The sequence below is a fragment of the Morone saxatilis genome, unplaced genomic scaffold (genome assembly GCF_004916995.1).
Source record: "Morone saxatilis isolate NCDOM2014 unplaced genomic scaffold, NCSU_SB_2.0 Contig23, whole genome shotgun sequence".
In the NCBI taxonomy this organism is placed as follows: Eukaryota; Metazoa; Chordata; class Actinopteri; family Moronidae; genus Morone; species Morone saxatilis.
Window position 1 is genome coordinate 2,117,598 of NW_023339796.1, and position 16,492 is coordinate 2,134,089.

At 41.6% G+C, this 16,492-nt stretch overlaps 1 protein-coding gene across 1 annotated transcript in view; it reads right to left on the reverse strand.

Annotated features, from left to right (window-relative positions):
• LOC118335231 (disco-interacting protein 2 homolog C) overlaps window positions 1–16,492 on the reverse strand; it is a gene marked incomplete in the record, with an annotated part of 203,921 nt that overhangs the window by 4,362 nt on the left and 183,067 nt on the right. Inside the window, 12 exon segments of the mRNA XM_035671466.1 lie at window positions 881–1,055; window positions 1,572–1,646; window positions 2,078–2,135; window positions 4,929–4,990; window positions 6,737–6,766; window positions 8,512–8,682; window positions 8,812–8,980; window positions 9,871–10,001; window positions 13,091–13,200; window positions 13,508–13,619; window positions 14,934–15,055; window positions 16,341–16,462. Coding sequence (XP_035527359.1) covers window positions 881–1,055; window positions 1,572–1,646; window positions 2,078–2,135; window positions 4,929–4,990; window positions 6,737–6,766; window positions 8,512–8,682; window positions 8,812–8,980; window positions 9,871–10,001; window positions 13,091–13,200; window positions 13,508–13,619; window positions 14,934–15,055; window positions 16,341–16,462 — 1,337 coding nt within the window.

Here is a 16,492-nt window from a genome sequence, read left to right on the forward strand (position 1 = left end):
TTATAGTATGTTATAAAGCATTTGGAATAATTTATTATAACAGTGATTATAATATACTATGAGAATTACTCATTACAATACAAAATTATCCTTAACAATTATGATGTATCATGATTGTTGACCGTAGAAGTCATTATAAAACACTTTATAATGTGTTATAATTATAGTATAAGGATTTATATTCTATTCTATATAACTATTATTCTAAATTGCTATAAGTACACATTTGTAAGTATGTTTATAATGCATTACAGACATGGGCGTCATAGGGAGTGTTACAAAAAGTACAAATCTAATTTAAATGTGTTAATAAATCCTCTAGAGAATAATACTGCAGTGGTAATGCTGCTGTTTGTTGATCAGAACACATTCAACAGATTTTGGTTAAAGGTCAAATAATAAACTAAAAGCAGAGAGAAACATAGAAATCAGAGTCAGTGTGGCCACACTTACTATTTATGTTTTCCCAAAACCTCTGAAGGTGTTAATATTTCATTAGACTGTGAAAGTCTGCCAGCGATCGCCATGGATGAATAGTTTAACAGTTTCTGCCTCTACAGCCTGAACTAACTCTTGGTTGCAGCTTTTAATGACAGCTTTAGATTCTCTGCTAGTATTCAATATAAACATCTATCTTAACACCAACAATATAAAGTTAATACAACAGTGAGTCAGATTGTTGCCTCTCAAACAACCTTTAGACCGTCACGTACCTCTCCAGTGAACACCAGACTAATAGGTTCCCTCAAGGTTGGCGGCACTTAAACTCCCTGATCTGTTTAATCCCGTCCTCTCTCCCTCATATGAGAACATTAAAGGTCAGCGTGAGCCCCATCCATCACACACCGACCGTACAATCACATCATCCCGGTGCCCTCACCTCCGCTGGCGTCTGTCAGTTCGGTCCTGCGGAGGAAGCCCAGGTATCCGGTCCTGGCCCAGACGGTCTGCGTGTCTCCAAAGCTGAGTCTGGAGTTGAAGTGGTCCGACTGCAGCGCCTCGTCTCCGTAGACGGTGAAGTAACCGCTGGCGTTGTGGCCGCTGTGCACCCAGATCTGCAAGCATGAGACCGCAGCTGTTACACCACATGATAGCGGCTCTTTCTAGTCTTCTGACCCCCCCAGAGCTTTCCACTACATGTACCCCCCGACTGGCACATCATCAGGAGCAATCTGGGGTTCAGCATCTTGCTCAAGGACACTTCGACATGCAGAGGGAGGAGCCGGGGATCGAACCGCCAACCTTCTGATTACCTCCTGAGCCACAGCCCCATGGAGCTCCTGTTTACTGCTGCAGTGGAGATATGACTGCTGCTGCAACGACTCTTACAGATTATTGTCATTATTAATTAATGTCAAACAAAAAGTGTTTAGTTTAGTTTTTAATGATACAAGATATTTGTGTTTAATTATATTAATAAACTACTTAAAATCATCAATGAATGATTCAAATTATTGTGGATATTTCTGTCAAGTTGCTCAATAAAGCGCCTTAATTGGATGATTTGATGTTAGATGGACTCTTCCTGTCTGCTGTGATGTTGGTTCAGGTAAAAGAAGAAGTAGTTATACCTCGCCCAGGTGCGACTCCCCCATTGGTCCCTTGGTCTCTGGGTTGGCGATGATGATTCGGACCCCCGGCAGGATCTGCTCAGATAGCAGAGACAAAACATCAACATCTAAATGATTTAAGTGTTTTAACTCAACCTTTTTTCTATGAGGGACCCTTTTATATCCTTTATTAAACTGACTCAGTGACGTATTTTATGGATATTTCATATCATATTAAAAACTGTACAGTGAACTTAGTAACTTCAGGAAGTTTGTGTAAAATGAGTGATTTAGATGAATTATGAGCAGATTATTTCCTTTTTCTGATAAAATTCTATCAATGTATCAATCACTGATCACTGTATCTGATTAATTCAGTGTTTTCTCGTCCATTGTTCTTTTAGACAATTCTTCTTCTTCACAGAAGTGAACCAAACGCTGAGATATCGGCCTAGTGGGGGTCCCGACCCCCAGGTTGGGAATCGTTGCTTTAACTACAGGAAAAAAGAAAAGAAACTGAAGCTCACCTTCCCAGACTCCATCAGTGGCAGACTGTGTGGTGACCCCCTCTCCACTAGTCTGACCCTGTGGAGCAAAACCAACATCTGTTCATTAACTTTAACCAAACATCATCATCATCACAGATTCACGAGATTGTCTTTTACTAAAGGGACATTTACTGTGTATCCTGCTTAAAACATTCCTTTTTTAACTTAAAGACATAATTATTTTATTCTTATTTTGTTCTTTCTCCTCCTGGAATAATATTTCATATTTCACTGTTTGCAGTTTTGGAGGATTTGATCTCCACAATAGTGCTCGACAGCACTCTGACTGGAGCAAATCTGGGACATTTTAGAAGGATCTCTCTGTTCCTGTACGTCTGTGCCCAAAATGTCATCTTCAGATACGTCATTTGAAATGAAATAACAAAGAATACTGTGCAAACACAGTCATTATACTTCTGCTCTGACCACTAACGCTTAAAATAAAATTATTGATCCCTGACGGAAACAGACAGAAGTGGTTGGTCAGATCATAAACCGGGCCAGCTTAAATCAACAGTGATTACATGTAATCACGCACACTGACAGTTATATTTATGCACAGCCGGACTGAAGAGCCTCGCCGCTTCGTGTGCTGTGACTTCTCTGGAGGAAAATGACAGCGGAGCGGTCGCAGACGCAGGCTGAAGACCATAATGATCCGCTGGATCAGAGAACAGGAAAGTGAAGTTTCCCAGACACACCAGAGAACTTTCTGGGCCCCTGACGTGTTTAAATTTACATTTTTACAGTTTGAGCTGCAAGCCGGAGTCTAGCTGAGCTGTAGTGGTCACAGGATTGTTCCTTTAATCCCACCGCACCACCTTGTCATGACATATTCGAGTAAATTGAAGGCTTGCTTGTCCTCCTGGAGTTGTTGTCCATCTCTGTTGCCTGGAAACTGACAATGTTTCACCAACTTAAGACATGAAATCTGACACTAATGTTAAGCCCTCGCGGCGATTTTCAAACCTCCGAGTTGGTTCACAAAGTCAGACTTCTCCTCTGAAAGCCAAAAACTCTGGGAAAACACATTCTGGAGACTCCTGAGTTGCTATTTATGGTGTCACCCAGCACAAAATGTGACTCAGACTGGCTTCGATGGGTTTTAAGTGTCTCTTCCTCAGACTGGAAGTGTTTTAGAGGAAGTGGAAGAGGCTGTGAGGGTGACAGCCGAGCTGAGATGTCTGAAATCGTCACGCCATCTGGAAGAAAACTTTTAGCTTCTCATTATATTCAAAGTTTTTACAATCAGCCAGGACCGCCGGCTGTAGAACAAGTCGTGCGTTAGAGTAAGCATCTTTACCGAGAACCTTATTTATTCTGGGAGCGTTCACAAACACCCGGCTGCCCGGACTGAGATCCCACAGCAGCAAACAAACTCTTCGTGGGCACAGAATATATTTAATGTCTGTCTGTGAGAGGATGGAAAACAGACTCGTTGTGGGATGAAACTTCAAATGAGAAAATATAACAGGATGTTATTACTGAGCTTACCCAAGCATACAAATCTAAATGCCTTTATGTAAATCAAATACAGCTGAAATACTGACTGCACGTATTTTAAAGGTTTGTTTTGAAGGACCAGTGTGTAGGATTAAATGGCATCTAGCGGTGTAGTTACAGATTACAACCCCCTCGCCTCACCTTCTGTTCTATGCTGATTCTGGCTTATCTGGAGCTGGTTTGGTTTGTCCATCCTGGGCTACTGTAGAAACATTGCGGACTCTGTACACTCATGGAAATTACCTTTAAATGTTATATTTCATTTCTGCCAACAGATCCTCCTCAACGTTACACACTGGACGTGTTCCCATCCTAAAAGTAGCCTGCTAGACACTTGAGTATCTGAATTTAAATGTATTTACATTAAATCAATAGAAATCAATAAAGGCCTTATTGGTAACTTATCGTGGTAACTCTAAGGAAATTCATAGGAAGGTTCTTGGAAAAGACAATAAAGACTGTTAATCATTTCTAAATAATTTAAATGCGAAATGTCCAACAACAGATTAAAGGTGCAGTGTGTAACATTTAGGAGGCTCTGTTGGCAGAAAATGAAAATATAATGGAATAACCTGAATGTATTTTTGTTACCTTAGATGAGCTGGTTTTATCCTCTTCTACAGAGTCGGCCATGTTTCTACGGCAGCCCAGAATGGACAAACCAAACTCTGGCTCTAGATAGGGGCTTTCGTGAGTTGCGCCATAGTTTCTCCTACACGCTTGGAAGGCGAGTGGTATTCAGTTAATTGTAAGGGGAAACTTTACCGCTAGATGCCACTAAATCCTACACAATGGTCCTTTAAATATAAATGATATTTAGTTGGTTTTAAAGAGATTATTTTTCAGTGAATTGCTTCAAATTAAATTAAACTAAACTCAACTGTCAGTTTTTTCCTTTAAGATTAATATCAAATTGCATTGTTATTTCCAGGAAACTTATTAAGAGACTATTAAGTATTGACTATAGAGTAAAATTAAGTGTCCTAAACTGTAGCTGTGGCTGACAGTTACTTTTGTGTTGTTTTTTTTTTGTCATTAATTTAAAAGATGGATTGACCATGAACAGAATGTATGTGCAAAATTTCAAGGGAACACATCCAATAGTAGTCAATAGATTTTCATTCCAAAACTGAAATAAAAAGATAATGTTTGACATTTCCTGTGAATGTCGTCTGGTTTCACACCATCCAGTATTGTGTCTTCAGCAGATAAGACATGATTTATCTTTTGGTTTGACTTATTCCATCAGGAAAAGCCTCCACTTAGATTAGTTTCCCAGTTCTCGGTTACAAATCAGTGAATCAGACGTGCGGTTTGTTGGACTCACCTGTCGTGCCGTAGCGCTCTCATATCAACATACACAGTCGTGGGGTCGGGTCCTGAGGTGCCCTGAGAGAAACCAACAACAACAGTTACCGCAGTGTCCTTTCACTGCCACCGTACGCCTGCATGACAACCTCTACTGCTGCTACTTCTACTCCTACCGGGGCGCAGTGGATGCTACTGATCGTGCATTAGTGCTCACAGAGACAAGCTTTTCCCTTCACAGCAGAGGGAAAGTTCCCACAAAACCACATTTCCAACATGGTGGGGAGGACAATGTGGGAGTGACAGCGGTGGGATGATTTTCAAAGGAAATCAGCAAAAACAAAAGATTCAAATAAAAAATTTAAAAAAGCTCTCTAGAGTCAGATTCTACTTGATCAACATGCAAACAGAAAGTCACAATTAAACTGTTGTAGAGGGAAGAAAGGAGGGGAAAGTGACACCAGGCGGGGGAAAAGAAAGATTGAAGAAAGGGGAGATGAGTGATTACATCTTTAGGGCACCCTGAAACACCCTGAAATAGATATAAAATCTATGAAAGATGATTTGTCCTGTCTATATGTCGTACATATCAGCTCTTAGTTCTGTGTCGACTGTATTTCTACTGTAATGTGAGTGAGAGGGAAGATTTTGAGGAAAAATTAAGGAGAAAAAGAAAAGAGATAAAGACCCCTCCCCCCCTCGTTCCGACCTCTCTCTCTTCCTCCACCATCCCTCCATCCCCCTTTTCTCTCTCAGTGGTGATTCAGGATTAAAAAAACCTTCACAGAGCCCACCACCGGACACACAGCGGCATGCTGGGAGTCAGAAGCCCACACCCAGAGCACAAAATGGCAGACAGCATCATCTCCTCGAGGTAGCTTCTACTTTTAAACTCCACCAGAAGAAGAGTATTTACTGGCTGTTTGGAGCAATGGTGGAGACTTTGAGAAGTTTCTTTGGACAAATATTGAAACTTTTCTTTAGTTGTGACTCTGGATCAACGCTAGACTCTATCATAAGTGCCCGGTCACACCAGAAAGTAGCCCCATAACATTCATTTTCACATCCTTACAGGTGATTAGTGGATGTATTAAGGGAGACCTGGATACAGCGTTAGAGGCGGGCTCTGTGGCGCATGAAGCCAAAAAACTACACAGATTTTCTGCATTGTACGTCCCACAGAGCAACGGCACCAGAGACCGCCGCCAGCCAGGAGCTGCTCCCCCCAGTTAAGCCCTCCAATAACTTGAATGGGGATAAAATTATTTAATCTTTCCAAATGTTATTGAACTGAATGGATCAAATTCTGATAGTGAAGTGAGTCATTCCAAATTCTGATAGTGAAGTGAGTCATTCTTCTTTCACATTGTGACCTTATGGGAAAAAGTTGTTTTTGGACCAGTGTGCATCACGTGACGGACGCCATTCCTGTGATCACACAGTTTGGCTCTTCCTGGGGTCAACACACTCTCCTAACAGAGATTGCTCTGCGTTATGCGAGTAGCAGCCCCACTCAGATATATTTCACCTCTGCAGCCGAATCCACACAGTGCAGTGACTCCACTGAGATTCATTTTGATCCATTATTTTGTCGTTTTTTGTCATAAATGCTGGTGTGACCGGGCCTCAACGTTTCCTCCTGTCGGCTGGGAAGGAGAAAGCTGCAAACACCTTTCAGCCCTAACGGGAGTATTGGAAACTCAGAATCTACGTCTCCAGTGGAGTAATCTAAAGCCAGCTGATGAGTGATGTGCTGACAAGCAGTGGGGTGGAGGTGGTGGTGGTTGGGGGACGGGGGGGAGGAGGGGACTGATGGTGGTTCCCTACCTGGTCGGCAAGCTTTCCCAGCCTGTGAGGCTACAGCAGCAAAGAGGGGGCGGAGGAGGAGGAAGAGGAGGAGGAGGTAAGGCGGAGGAGGGAGGGTGGAGACAAAACCAAGTATGAGATATGTGGGCGGGTTATTATTAAAACAAGGAAGGAGGAGGGAAGGAAGAAAAAATGTCAAAATGGAAAACTCAAAGAAACCAAACAAGCAGTCAGGACTGAAACTGTTAGTGGAGTCATTTAAAGCTGCTACAAACAGTTATTCAATATATATTATATATATTATTCAATATACTGGGTAATATTCGGCTGTAATATTAGTGTATATTGACTCTGGTAAGTTATGAGCCATGCAGTTAGAAATCACCGTTGTGTACCAAGACATTGTACTGCTCATTAAATGATTCAATTATGTCATCATAATTCTTTATACAGGCTTGAATTAATTTACCATTCATATCTATTTAACAGTCAGCAATGTTTTAATTTAATAAAAACTTGGAAATGACTAATTCAATGATCTAGAGCACATCAGAATATATCTTTTTATTCCTCTCCAAGTTTTTCTTGCTCTTTCTTGCTGACTTGGGGGAATAAGCTGATTTGATCCACTTAAGGTTGCAAATCATATCTGAAATGTAAAAAACAATGATCAGCTTGAAATGGAAGGATGAAGCTGAACCGCAGAGACAAACAGAGAGCTGAATGCTTCGATGTTTGGATGAAAGACGGCAGAAGAGGAGAATGACTACTGAGGATGTAATCTCTCTGGAACTCGTCATGTAGTTACTCACAAACATATCGCTGTCGCTGGCTTTATACGCTGCATTTGCAAATCAATCTTACATTGACATCCATTTATTTTTGTACGCTTCAAAACCAGAAAACTAACAGTTTCAAGTGATGTGAAAATCATTTAGCTGATTAACGACGCTGTAAACTCTCAACGCAGTACAAAGCAATACGACAAAAACTGCAGTGACACTGTTTCTCCACTTTAAAGGTGATGAGCTAATGTGCTAACTGCAGGGTATGAAAACACAGTTGTGGTCTGTGAACCTTATGAAAGGCAGAACCAAGTCCACTGTCCCTGAAAGCACCAATTTAACTGTCTGTTACTGTCTGTATATTCGGTTAACCTGCCTAAATAATGGCCTAACAACAGATGCAGCTCCAAAATAATGACCTATTAATATAAAAACTCTGAGATTTTAGGAAATACAGTCCAGCACTTGTTTAGCCTAGCTTGGCACAAAGACTGGAAGCAGGGGGAAACTGAGTAAAATAAGAGAATAAGAGAGCAAACTATTTCTTGCACCTTGTGGACAAAACTCCTAAAAACTGGATGCACAACCACAAACTCATTAGTTTGCGATACATATTAACTTCTATGTTTTAAAGCTGCAGTAGGTAACTTTTATAAAAATAAATCAGTCTTTAAATAAATCTGGTTCCTATCAGATATAGTTAAAGACTTAATATAACATAATAATATAACAGTTACTTATAAAAGTTACCTACTGCAGCTTTAACTGTACTTTACCTTTGAGGCCAATAGACATTTATCAAAATACAAAATAGCTGCTAACAAAGAGCTCAACTTCAGCTAACTTCTGCATGGTCAACATCAGCTGAAGTGTCCCTGAGCAGGTGGTTTCTCTAATGTAACTCCGCAACTTTAATAGTGAATCCAGCCACAATGACACCAAGAATTGTCCTCAGTCTCTGCTGAAAAGTGGAAGCAGAGACAACCAGGAAGAGGTGATGGTCTGACTGACCTGCAGGCAGATTGCCAGGTTGACCCTGCAGCCGAAGGAGGTGCTGACGGCTCGAGGGTGAAGTCCCAGGTCCTTGAAGAGCTTGGAGAAGGACTGCGTCAGGGATGTCCTGGGACGCTCCTCCGCTACAACCACACAGGTCCTCACCCGAGACAGATCCAACCCTCGAGACTGAACAGGACAAGAATGACCCAGAATGAGAAGTTGTTGGTATCTGACATCCATTCCCTTGTTTCTGAACTTCATCAGGTTTCAAGCGTACAATATAAATTCTCCTCGAGACAGAGCGCCCCCCTTTACCTTCAGAGCGTCGGTCTGCAGGCCGAGGCCTTTGGTGCAGAGCTCCATGACGCTGTAGGAGCAGAAAGTGTCTCGGACTTTGTACTGACTGACGGCCGACAGCCAGAGCGCCGGGTTCACCTCCAGCTCGGACGGAGGGATCAGGATGGACTGGTGACCTGAGTACACACTGCAGAGGGAAACCAGAGAAAGGCTGTGAGCGTGGAGTCATTATGTCGTGGTTCCAAAACACCCTGCGGACAAAAGTATACAGACTTCAAATCATGTTATAGTCTAAGTAATGATTGTGATATTTCTGTTATTTTCTTGGATTTCTATGTCCAGAGACCATCTTTGGGAAAAATGTATTTGACGTGTACTTTGATTTCTTAGTTAGATCTTTACTGCCACCAGAGGGCGATTGAGATGTTTTGACTTCCCGTTTGGAGAACTGTCATGTCGTCCATCCTTATATATGTGGATGGTGTAAACCTGTACTGCCTTCTAGGAAAGTACAGGAAACCTTTGAAGCATCTTCCAGTGTAACCTGATACACCACAGTGATTACAAACTCCACAACCACTAGCCGTGTTTCCATCCAAATGTTGGCGAAATAAAATGAATGCTTGTTTCCATCCACCACGTTATGTGATTATTATGTGAGTTGGTTCATCAAGAATTCTCGAGTTGGAGAACCAGAAGGAGACAACAAAATAACCCAAATAAAAGAGCGACTGTCAAACCTCTAAGAGTGAAAAACAATGCAGAAAACAGGATGGAAATGTAATGTTTCTGTTTGTTTCTTGTATTAATGAGAGGAGGGTTTCATCAGATCTGTGTGGATGTATTATAGAGCTTTGAGAGGAGATGAGGAGACTGTCGAAGCATTGGCTCTTTTTCGAAAAACTGTTGAACATGAACATGAATATCTGCTGATGGCTACACAGCTAATGGTGCACATTCAAGATGAAACAAGGTGTTAAGATTCTCTTCAAAACATCCTCTTTGACCTGCATCTTACCCTCCCTGCCTGAAGTGGATATTTAACACTCATTAGAGCTTTTTTTCCATTTGTCTGACCTGCAAAGGCACCAGAGGACGAAGCCCAGGCCGCAGTACGGGTCCAGGCAGATGGCGACCTCTCTGGACGGGTAAAGCTCACACTGCAGCTTGATGGAGCGGCAGAAGGCACTGGTGGCTGTGTGTGACATCTAAAAAACACAAAACACACACACACACACACACAAACACACACACAACTCTCAGTAAAGGTGCAGTCAGTAATAAACGTGTTCAGTCCGGAGATCTATATTTCATGCAAGCAGTAAATCCATTTTCTTTGCACTACACCTAAACTAACAATCACTTTAAGTTACTAGAGTCAAACTGACATTTATAACAACATTAACAAGTTCTTATTGGTCTGTGTACTTTTGTGGTCTTTCCTTTCTTAAGCAGAAATTAGAAACAGAAAATGTTGTTTCACACACACAAACAAAACCTACTCGGGACCTCGTGCCCTGCTGGAGCTAAAAACGATTAATTAACTCCAAATATGTCCATAATATGTCATTAGCATAACAAAACTTGAAAAAATGAGGAGCCTCTGTGACCGTGTGAATTGACCGACTTGTTTCCCTCCCTGTGTTCTGGCGCCGGCACTGCCCGCTGTAGTGTTAATACTCCCGCATTGACTGATTTGCTCATTAGGAACGGTGATTAAACATAATGGACAGGCAATAACCAGTACGTGAGAAAACATGCTGGCATTGTTTCCTCCTGCCCTGCTTTTCCTTTTTGCTGATTCGTTTCTCAAAGCCTTAATTAACGAACCTTTTGTGGGTTCCTTTTATTGTGACTAATGCAAAATGACATGGCAACAGTCGCTGATGGTGTGAAAGTAATCAGAAGAAATATTTTGCGGTGTGATACAATGAGCAGAAATCCAACTGGCTGTTTAACTAAGATATATTTCATCAAACCTTGTTAAACTGTTCAAAGGAGTAAGAAGTGAGATTCCTACTGTCCTGTCGTGTAAAATGTAGCTGTGGGAAGTCAGCCGTGCACTGACTCACTGATTACTTCATCTCAGATCAGAACATCAAAGTTGGCGGAGAACAAGTTGTTTAAAAGCTGCTCACGTCTCAGGCTGCATTCCTGACAGTAACCCTGGGGCTTTCTGCTATGGCTTTAAAAGTACTCCGTCCAAGCATCCATCCATTATCTCAGTGGTTCCCAACCTGGGGGTCAGGACCCCCACTATGGGTTGCCAAAGCTTCAAGGGGAGGGTCGCGGGGCCTTCTTGATTTTAAGGGGTGTAAGAAAACTACAGGAGGCCGATATCTCAGCTTTTTAATCATTTCTGTAAATAAAAATGTTATTTTTAGATCTATACTTTAAAGATCTGAACACAAGCTACATTCACAGAGCATAGCGCTATCTGCTTTTATGTCGGTTATAAGTTAACAGTTGCAGTTAGTGATTTAGAAAGTACTGCTACTACGTAGAGTTTATTTTATAGTTTGTTTATGTTATATATTAAAGGACTAGTGTGTAGGATTTAGTGCCATCTAGTGGTGAGAATGCAGATTGCCCCAACTGCAATCAACCGAGTACAAAGGAGAAGCAAGTTTTGGTGATGGCAAAACTCGCAAAAAACTCAAAAAGCCCAGGACTAGTCTGATTCTGTTTACATTTCAGGGATTTACACAGTGGTCTCACCCTGAATGACTTACAATGACAGCAACTAATGAATGAATGAATCTCAATTCCAATATAAAAGACTAGTCGAAGGTCAGCGCTGATTTAACCCGACAGGAGATTAATTAATATTCTTGTTTCCCCCCGTGTGTAATAGAGAAAATAATATTTTAACACTGGCTGAAATGTGCAGCCTCGTCTCCGTTGGAAAAGATTTCATCCACAATTATGTTCTCTGATGTACACCGTTATCTATGGAGGCCGATAAAATGTCCTGAGTCAGGACCCATATCTGGTTTAATCTGTTAAATCTGGGTCCAACTAATAGAGCAAACTCGGTGGTCCCATTTCATTTAAATGTGGGGAATATTGCCTTCAGTTAATTTTCTGTCTGGGTTTTATTATTTTATCAACTGTGTGTCAATCTTGTGTAATTTATAATTCCAGCAATCCTTTTAAAAGAATAATGAACCTTTACACAGCTGGTATCTCCCCCAACAACAAAACCTTTCAATTATACATTTAAAACGTGTCTACAAAATAATTTCTTGTACTGATTGTGTGTCTGTTTATTGTCTGGAAACTGATGAGTCTTCTCTATCTATCTGCTCTGTGTTGAGAAACAAAAGGCTTCAACATGGGTGGTATAGAGACCAAACAAGAAAAGGTCTTGTTTAATGGATTCAAACACACACACACACACACACACACCTTTGCAGCAGATGAATAGAGGCACAGAAACAATGAGTTGAGTACAGGATGCAGGTTTGTTTTGCTGCAGCAGGAATCAATAGGCGCTTTAATCTTTAAAATGTCACCGCCATCTATCTACACACCTCCAACAATCTGGGCTGCACAGTAGAGCTCATATTGTTGAATCAACAACACGTGAGCGTCTCCTGGGCCATAATTACAGTGTTATACCTTCCAAATTCTGACCTTTAATCAGCGTTAATCAAACAATCAATCCGTCTTAATGCTTCAAATGTCAAAACATAAATGGGCTGATGTCAAGATCAGACTGGATGTGACATTTTACTTACAATGTGGAGCCCCTAACTGTCCAATCAGTGTCATTTTAAAAACAAAACAATGTTTATAGTCATGTTAGCTGATGCTAGCGGTCTCTACACACCCAAAAAATAAATACTGAATGCCATAAATTATTTAAATTTAATAGTGAGGCAAAAAAAGTTAAGTAATAGCCATGTTGTTGAGTTATTTGTGCTAAATATTCACGTTAGAACCCATTCTAATATCACAGATGGCATGTTAGCCTGCAGGGGTTGAGCTGCCACATGCTCACATATAGCATTATATGCTACTGTTAGCATATTAATATGTTATGTTAGCATTATGCCATGTTCAGTCACATCCAACCCACCTAAAGTACCAGTCGTATCAGTGCTGGGTAATTCTGAACGCTCTGATATATCTAACTTGACTTGACTAACAGAATAATCATGGATGACTCCTGTCTGCCATAATCCATTGTTCAAGGTATTAAAAACTCAAAATGTGCATTAAGGTTGTGTTCAAACTGGACAGGTAGTATCGTATGTGTGTGTGTGTGTGTGTGTGTGTGTGTGTATGTGTTTACCTTGACTCCAGCCAGCATGCCAGTGGTGGAGACACTGAAGTCCAGGTAGGCCAGGGTGTCGGGGTTGGACGGTTTATAGAGCAGAGGAGGTTTCTTCTTTGGCAAATCGTCTAAAGAAGAAAATCAATCCAGTTCCATCAGAGCTGCTTTAATATACAGAACCTGAACCACACAGCCAACTACAATCTGTCAGGATCACTTCTTTTTACATTTAATTTAACTTATTTTTCCAGTGTACTTGCCTATTGTTGGTTCTCATTGTTAGGGCATAGATTACCTGTCTATTAAACTACATGAGCTTCACCAGTTTAAGTGGTGGGATTCAGACTGTGCAGGAGAAACTTACAACAATAACAACATGTAATTGTATAGTTCATCTGTGTGAGAACCTGTGTGTGTGTGTGTGTGTGTGTGTACCTGTGTCCAGTACGGGAGGCCAGGTCCGGACGTCCACGGCAGCCGAGGCTTCCTTCGACCTCAGCAGTTTACAGATGAGCTGCGTGGTCATCACGCACACCGAGCGGCTCACCTGCAGGACACAGCACAGACAACCTGAACCCGATCCAACGCATCGGCGGGTAACCAATGACAGAATCACCACGTTACAGGAAGTCCTGTGTTATCCAACAGCGTGGAAGAGTGAGCATCAACCCACTGAAACAAAAAACCTCAACTGCTTGTGAGATTTATAGCGAAGAAAGTGCAGCTCTGACCTCGCACATCGCCTCCTGCCAGCTCCTCGTTATTCACAACTCTCATGCATTCATTCACTTATTTTTCCAGACCGCTGGCTAGTTTCCCGGCTGCTGCAAGCTGTCGAATCCTTTGCCCTTTCACTCCATCTTTCTTTGGTTTTCGCTCCATCTTTTCTTTTTTTAATTTATGAGTTGAGCAACTTCTATTTGTTTCTACAAGGCAGGATCCTCTGAGTGGTGAAAGTGAGGTTATAGTACTACTAGTATAGTGTCCCAGATATTCTAATAAAAAAGTATCCAAGTTGAATTTTAGTGAAATAAAGCCCGATAGCGTCACCAAACTCTTATTTGTTTATTTTACCTACATAAATCACATTAAACTTATTTTCGCTCCATATGTTTCTCCTGGTCTTCCACCCTGCACTGTAAAAAAGGAATCTCAAGAAAGTAAAAGAGCTTTCTTTCTGGGAAATGTGTCTTATTTTTTGTCTAAGAAGAAAAATAACCTTCTGATAAGAAAATATATCTAGCTTTGTAACTTTCTAACCAGTAACAAGTCACAACAAAGGTTTACATAATATCCCAGCAGGGGAACAAAATTATTGTCCTTATTTTCAGAGTAAGAGCACTCGCACAACTTCTCAGCTTAAGAGAAAGTCGTCTTGTCCCAGTGTTGGAAATGAAGCAGCTGCTTAGTTTTTCATTATTTTATTAAAAAATTCTAAAAATAAGAAACTTCTGGTTCCTTCATTTAAGTCAAAGTCACTTATTTTTATTATGCTGGTTAAAGATCTAAAATTAAAGTACAAATTCTTAAATTTAGCTCAATAAAGTGACCACAATTATTTTAAGACTGATATAATACTGAAATAACTGAGTTTTCATTGCTTCTAATAATAACTTGCTTACATTTTTGGCATTTCTTCGAGTTTTCAGGCCCATTACAGTCCTTCAATGGAAAGATCATTATGCTAGTTTTAAGAGTTTTAAAAACTTTCTTAGCCCATTGATTTGTTTTTGCTCAATACAGGAACATTTGATTATATTTAAGGTGATTGGAGACTTACTTTTGGTTACCGTTTCTTCTAAACCTTTTTTAGTGAATCTAATAGGGAATCCTGAATAAGACACCATCAAAGTGTTTTTACCTCCACGATCATCTTGACGGTGGGCAGCGTGGTGGCGATGTTCTGCGGGTGAGGCGGTCGCACCGTGATCGGTACGCAGCCGGCGTAAAGGCAGCCGTAAAACGCCACGATGAGGTCGATACCTAGAGGAGGGAGGAGAGAAGAAGAGGAGGGAGGGAGGATGAGGAGGGAGATGTGGATGGAGACAGGGGTAAGGAAAGGAAGAGGAGGAAGGAGAAAAGTGGATGAGGATGGAAAGGAAGGGAGAAGGGACGGATGAGAAGAGAGATGGATATGAAGGGATAGATGAAGAGGAGAAGGTAAAGACAGGAGGGAGGAAAAGGGAGAGACAAGAAAGGGAAGAAGGAGGAGGGAGATATGGGAAGGAGCGACGTAAGGGAGGGAAATAAAGGACAGAATATGGAGAAGGAATGGAGGGATGAAAGGGGCAGAGGGCAGGGAAGAAGAGAGGAGGAGGATTTAGAAAAAAGAAACGGTCACACACACACTGACAGAGGTGAGGAGGTGAAGTATTGAGCGGAGGACTCTGGAGGCGATTAATTGAACGCCGCTTTAAGACAATCTCCTCGTGACGGGGAATTCGTCCTGCATGGCTGCGTCCGTCCTGCTGTGATGGACACGAGGCTCCGTGTCTCAGAGGGAAATTACAATTCTTTCCCTTAATTTTCCCCGCGGCGCTCTCTTCGATCTGACCGCCAGACAGAAGCGCACTCAATGTCTTTGTCGTGTCCTTCCTCATTTAAAAACATCTACAGTTTGTCCTTGTTTACAAGTCAAGGCGAGACACTACAGGCAGACACATTGGGGGTTTTATGCACAAGTTCATTTTTAGATTCTGGGCTGTTTTGCTTCGGTCTTTTTACAGACTAGAGGAAAGAAAACTCCCAAAATACACATTTAGGTGTTTATTTTACGACATAAATTTGTAAAAATCGGATTGGCCACCTCATTATCCTTCATACCTCTTCCACTCTTTCAGAGGCAGTGGAGATCTGGTATCATATTAAACTAGAACCTAACGCATCCATTGGTACCAACTATGTCATGTTAGCATGGAAGACCTGGCATTAATCAATCAAAGGGATCCCTCTGACCTCTGACCTAAAGACATCTGAATGTAAATGGGGGTCTATGGGTACCCACGAGTCCCCCTTATGCAGAAATATGCCCACTTTATGCTAACCTTGTGCAGTTTTTGGGCAAAAACATGCAGTTTTATTGCATTTTCGCCTTGTTTATTTGAATATTTCTTCATACTGAGGTCCATAAAGAGTGTTGGAATTGCATAAATTGGGAATAACTGGGAAAACTGAGACACACACTTCATGCTACCCCTGCACAAATCAACATGCAAACCACCAGGACAGTGGAGCCACAGCTTGGTACTGATCTGTAATCAGTGTTTACCTGGAGGGTAGACCAGCGCGACGTGGTCTCCGTCCTGTAGGTGGCCCCGTTCGGCCAGCATGCCGGCGATCTTCTCCGCCCTCTTATGCAGCTGAACACAAGTCAGAGAGCTGGCTATCGTACCCTGGAGGAGGTCACACACACACACACAC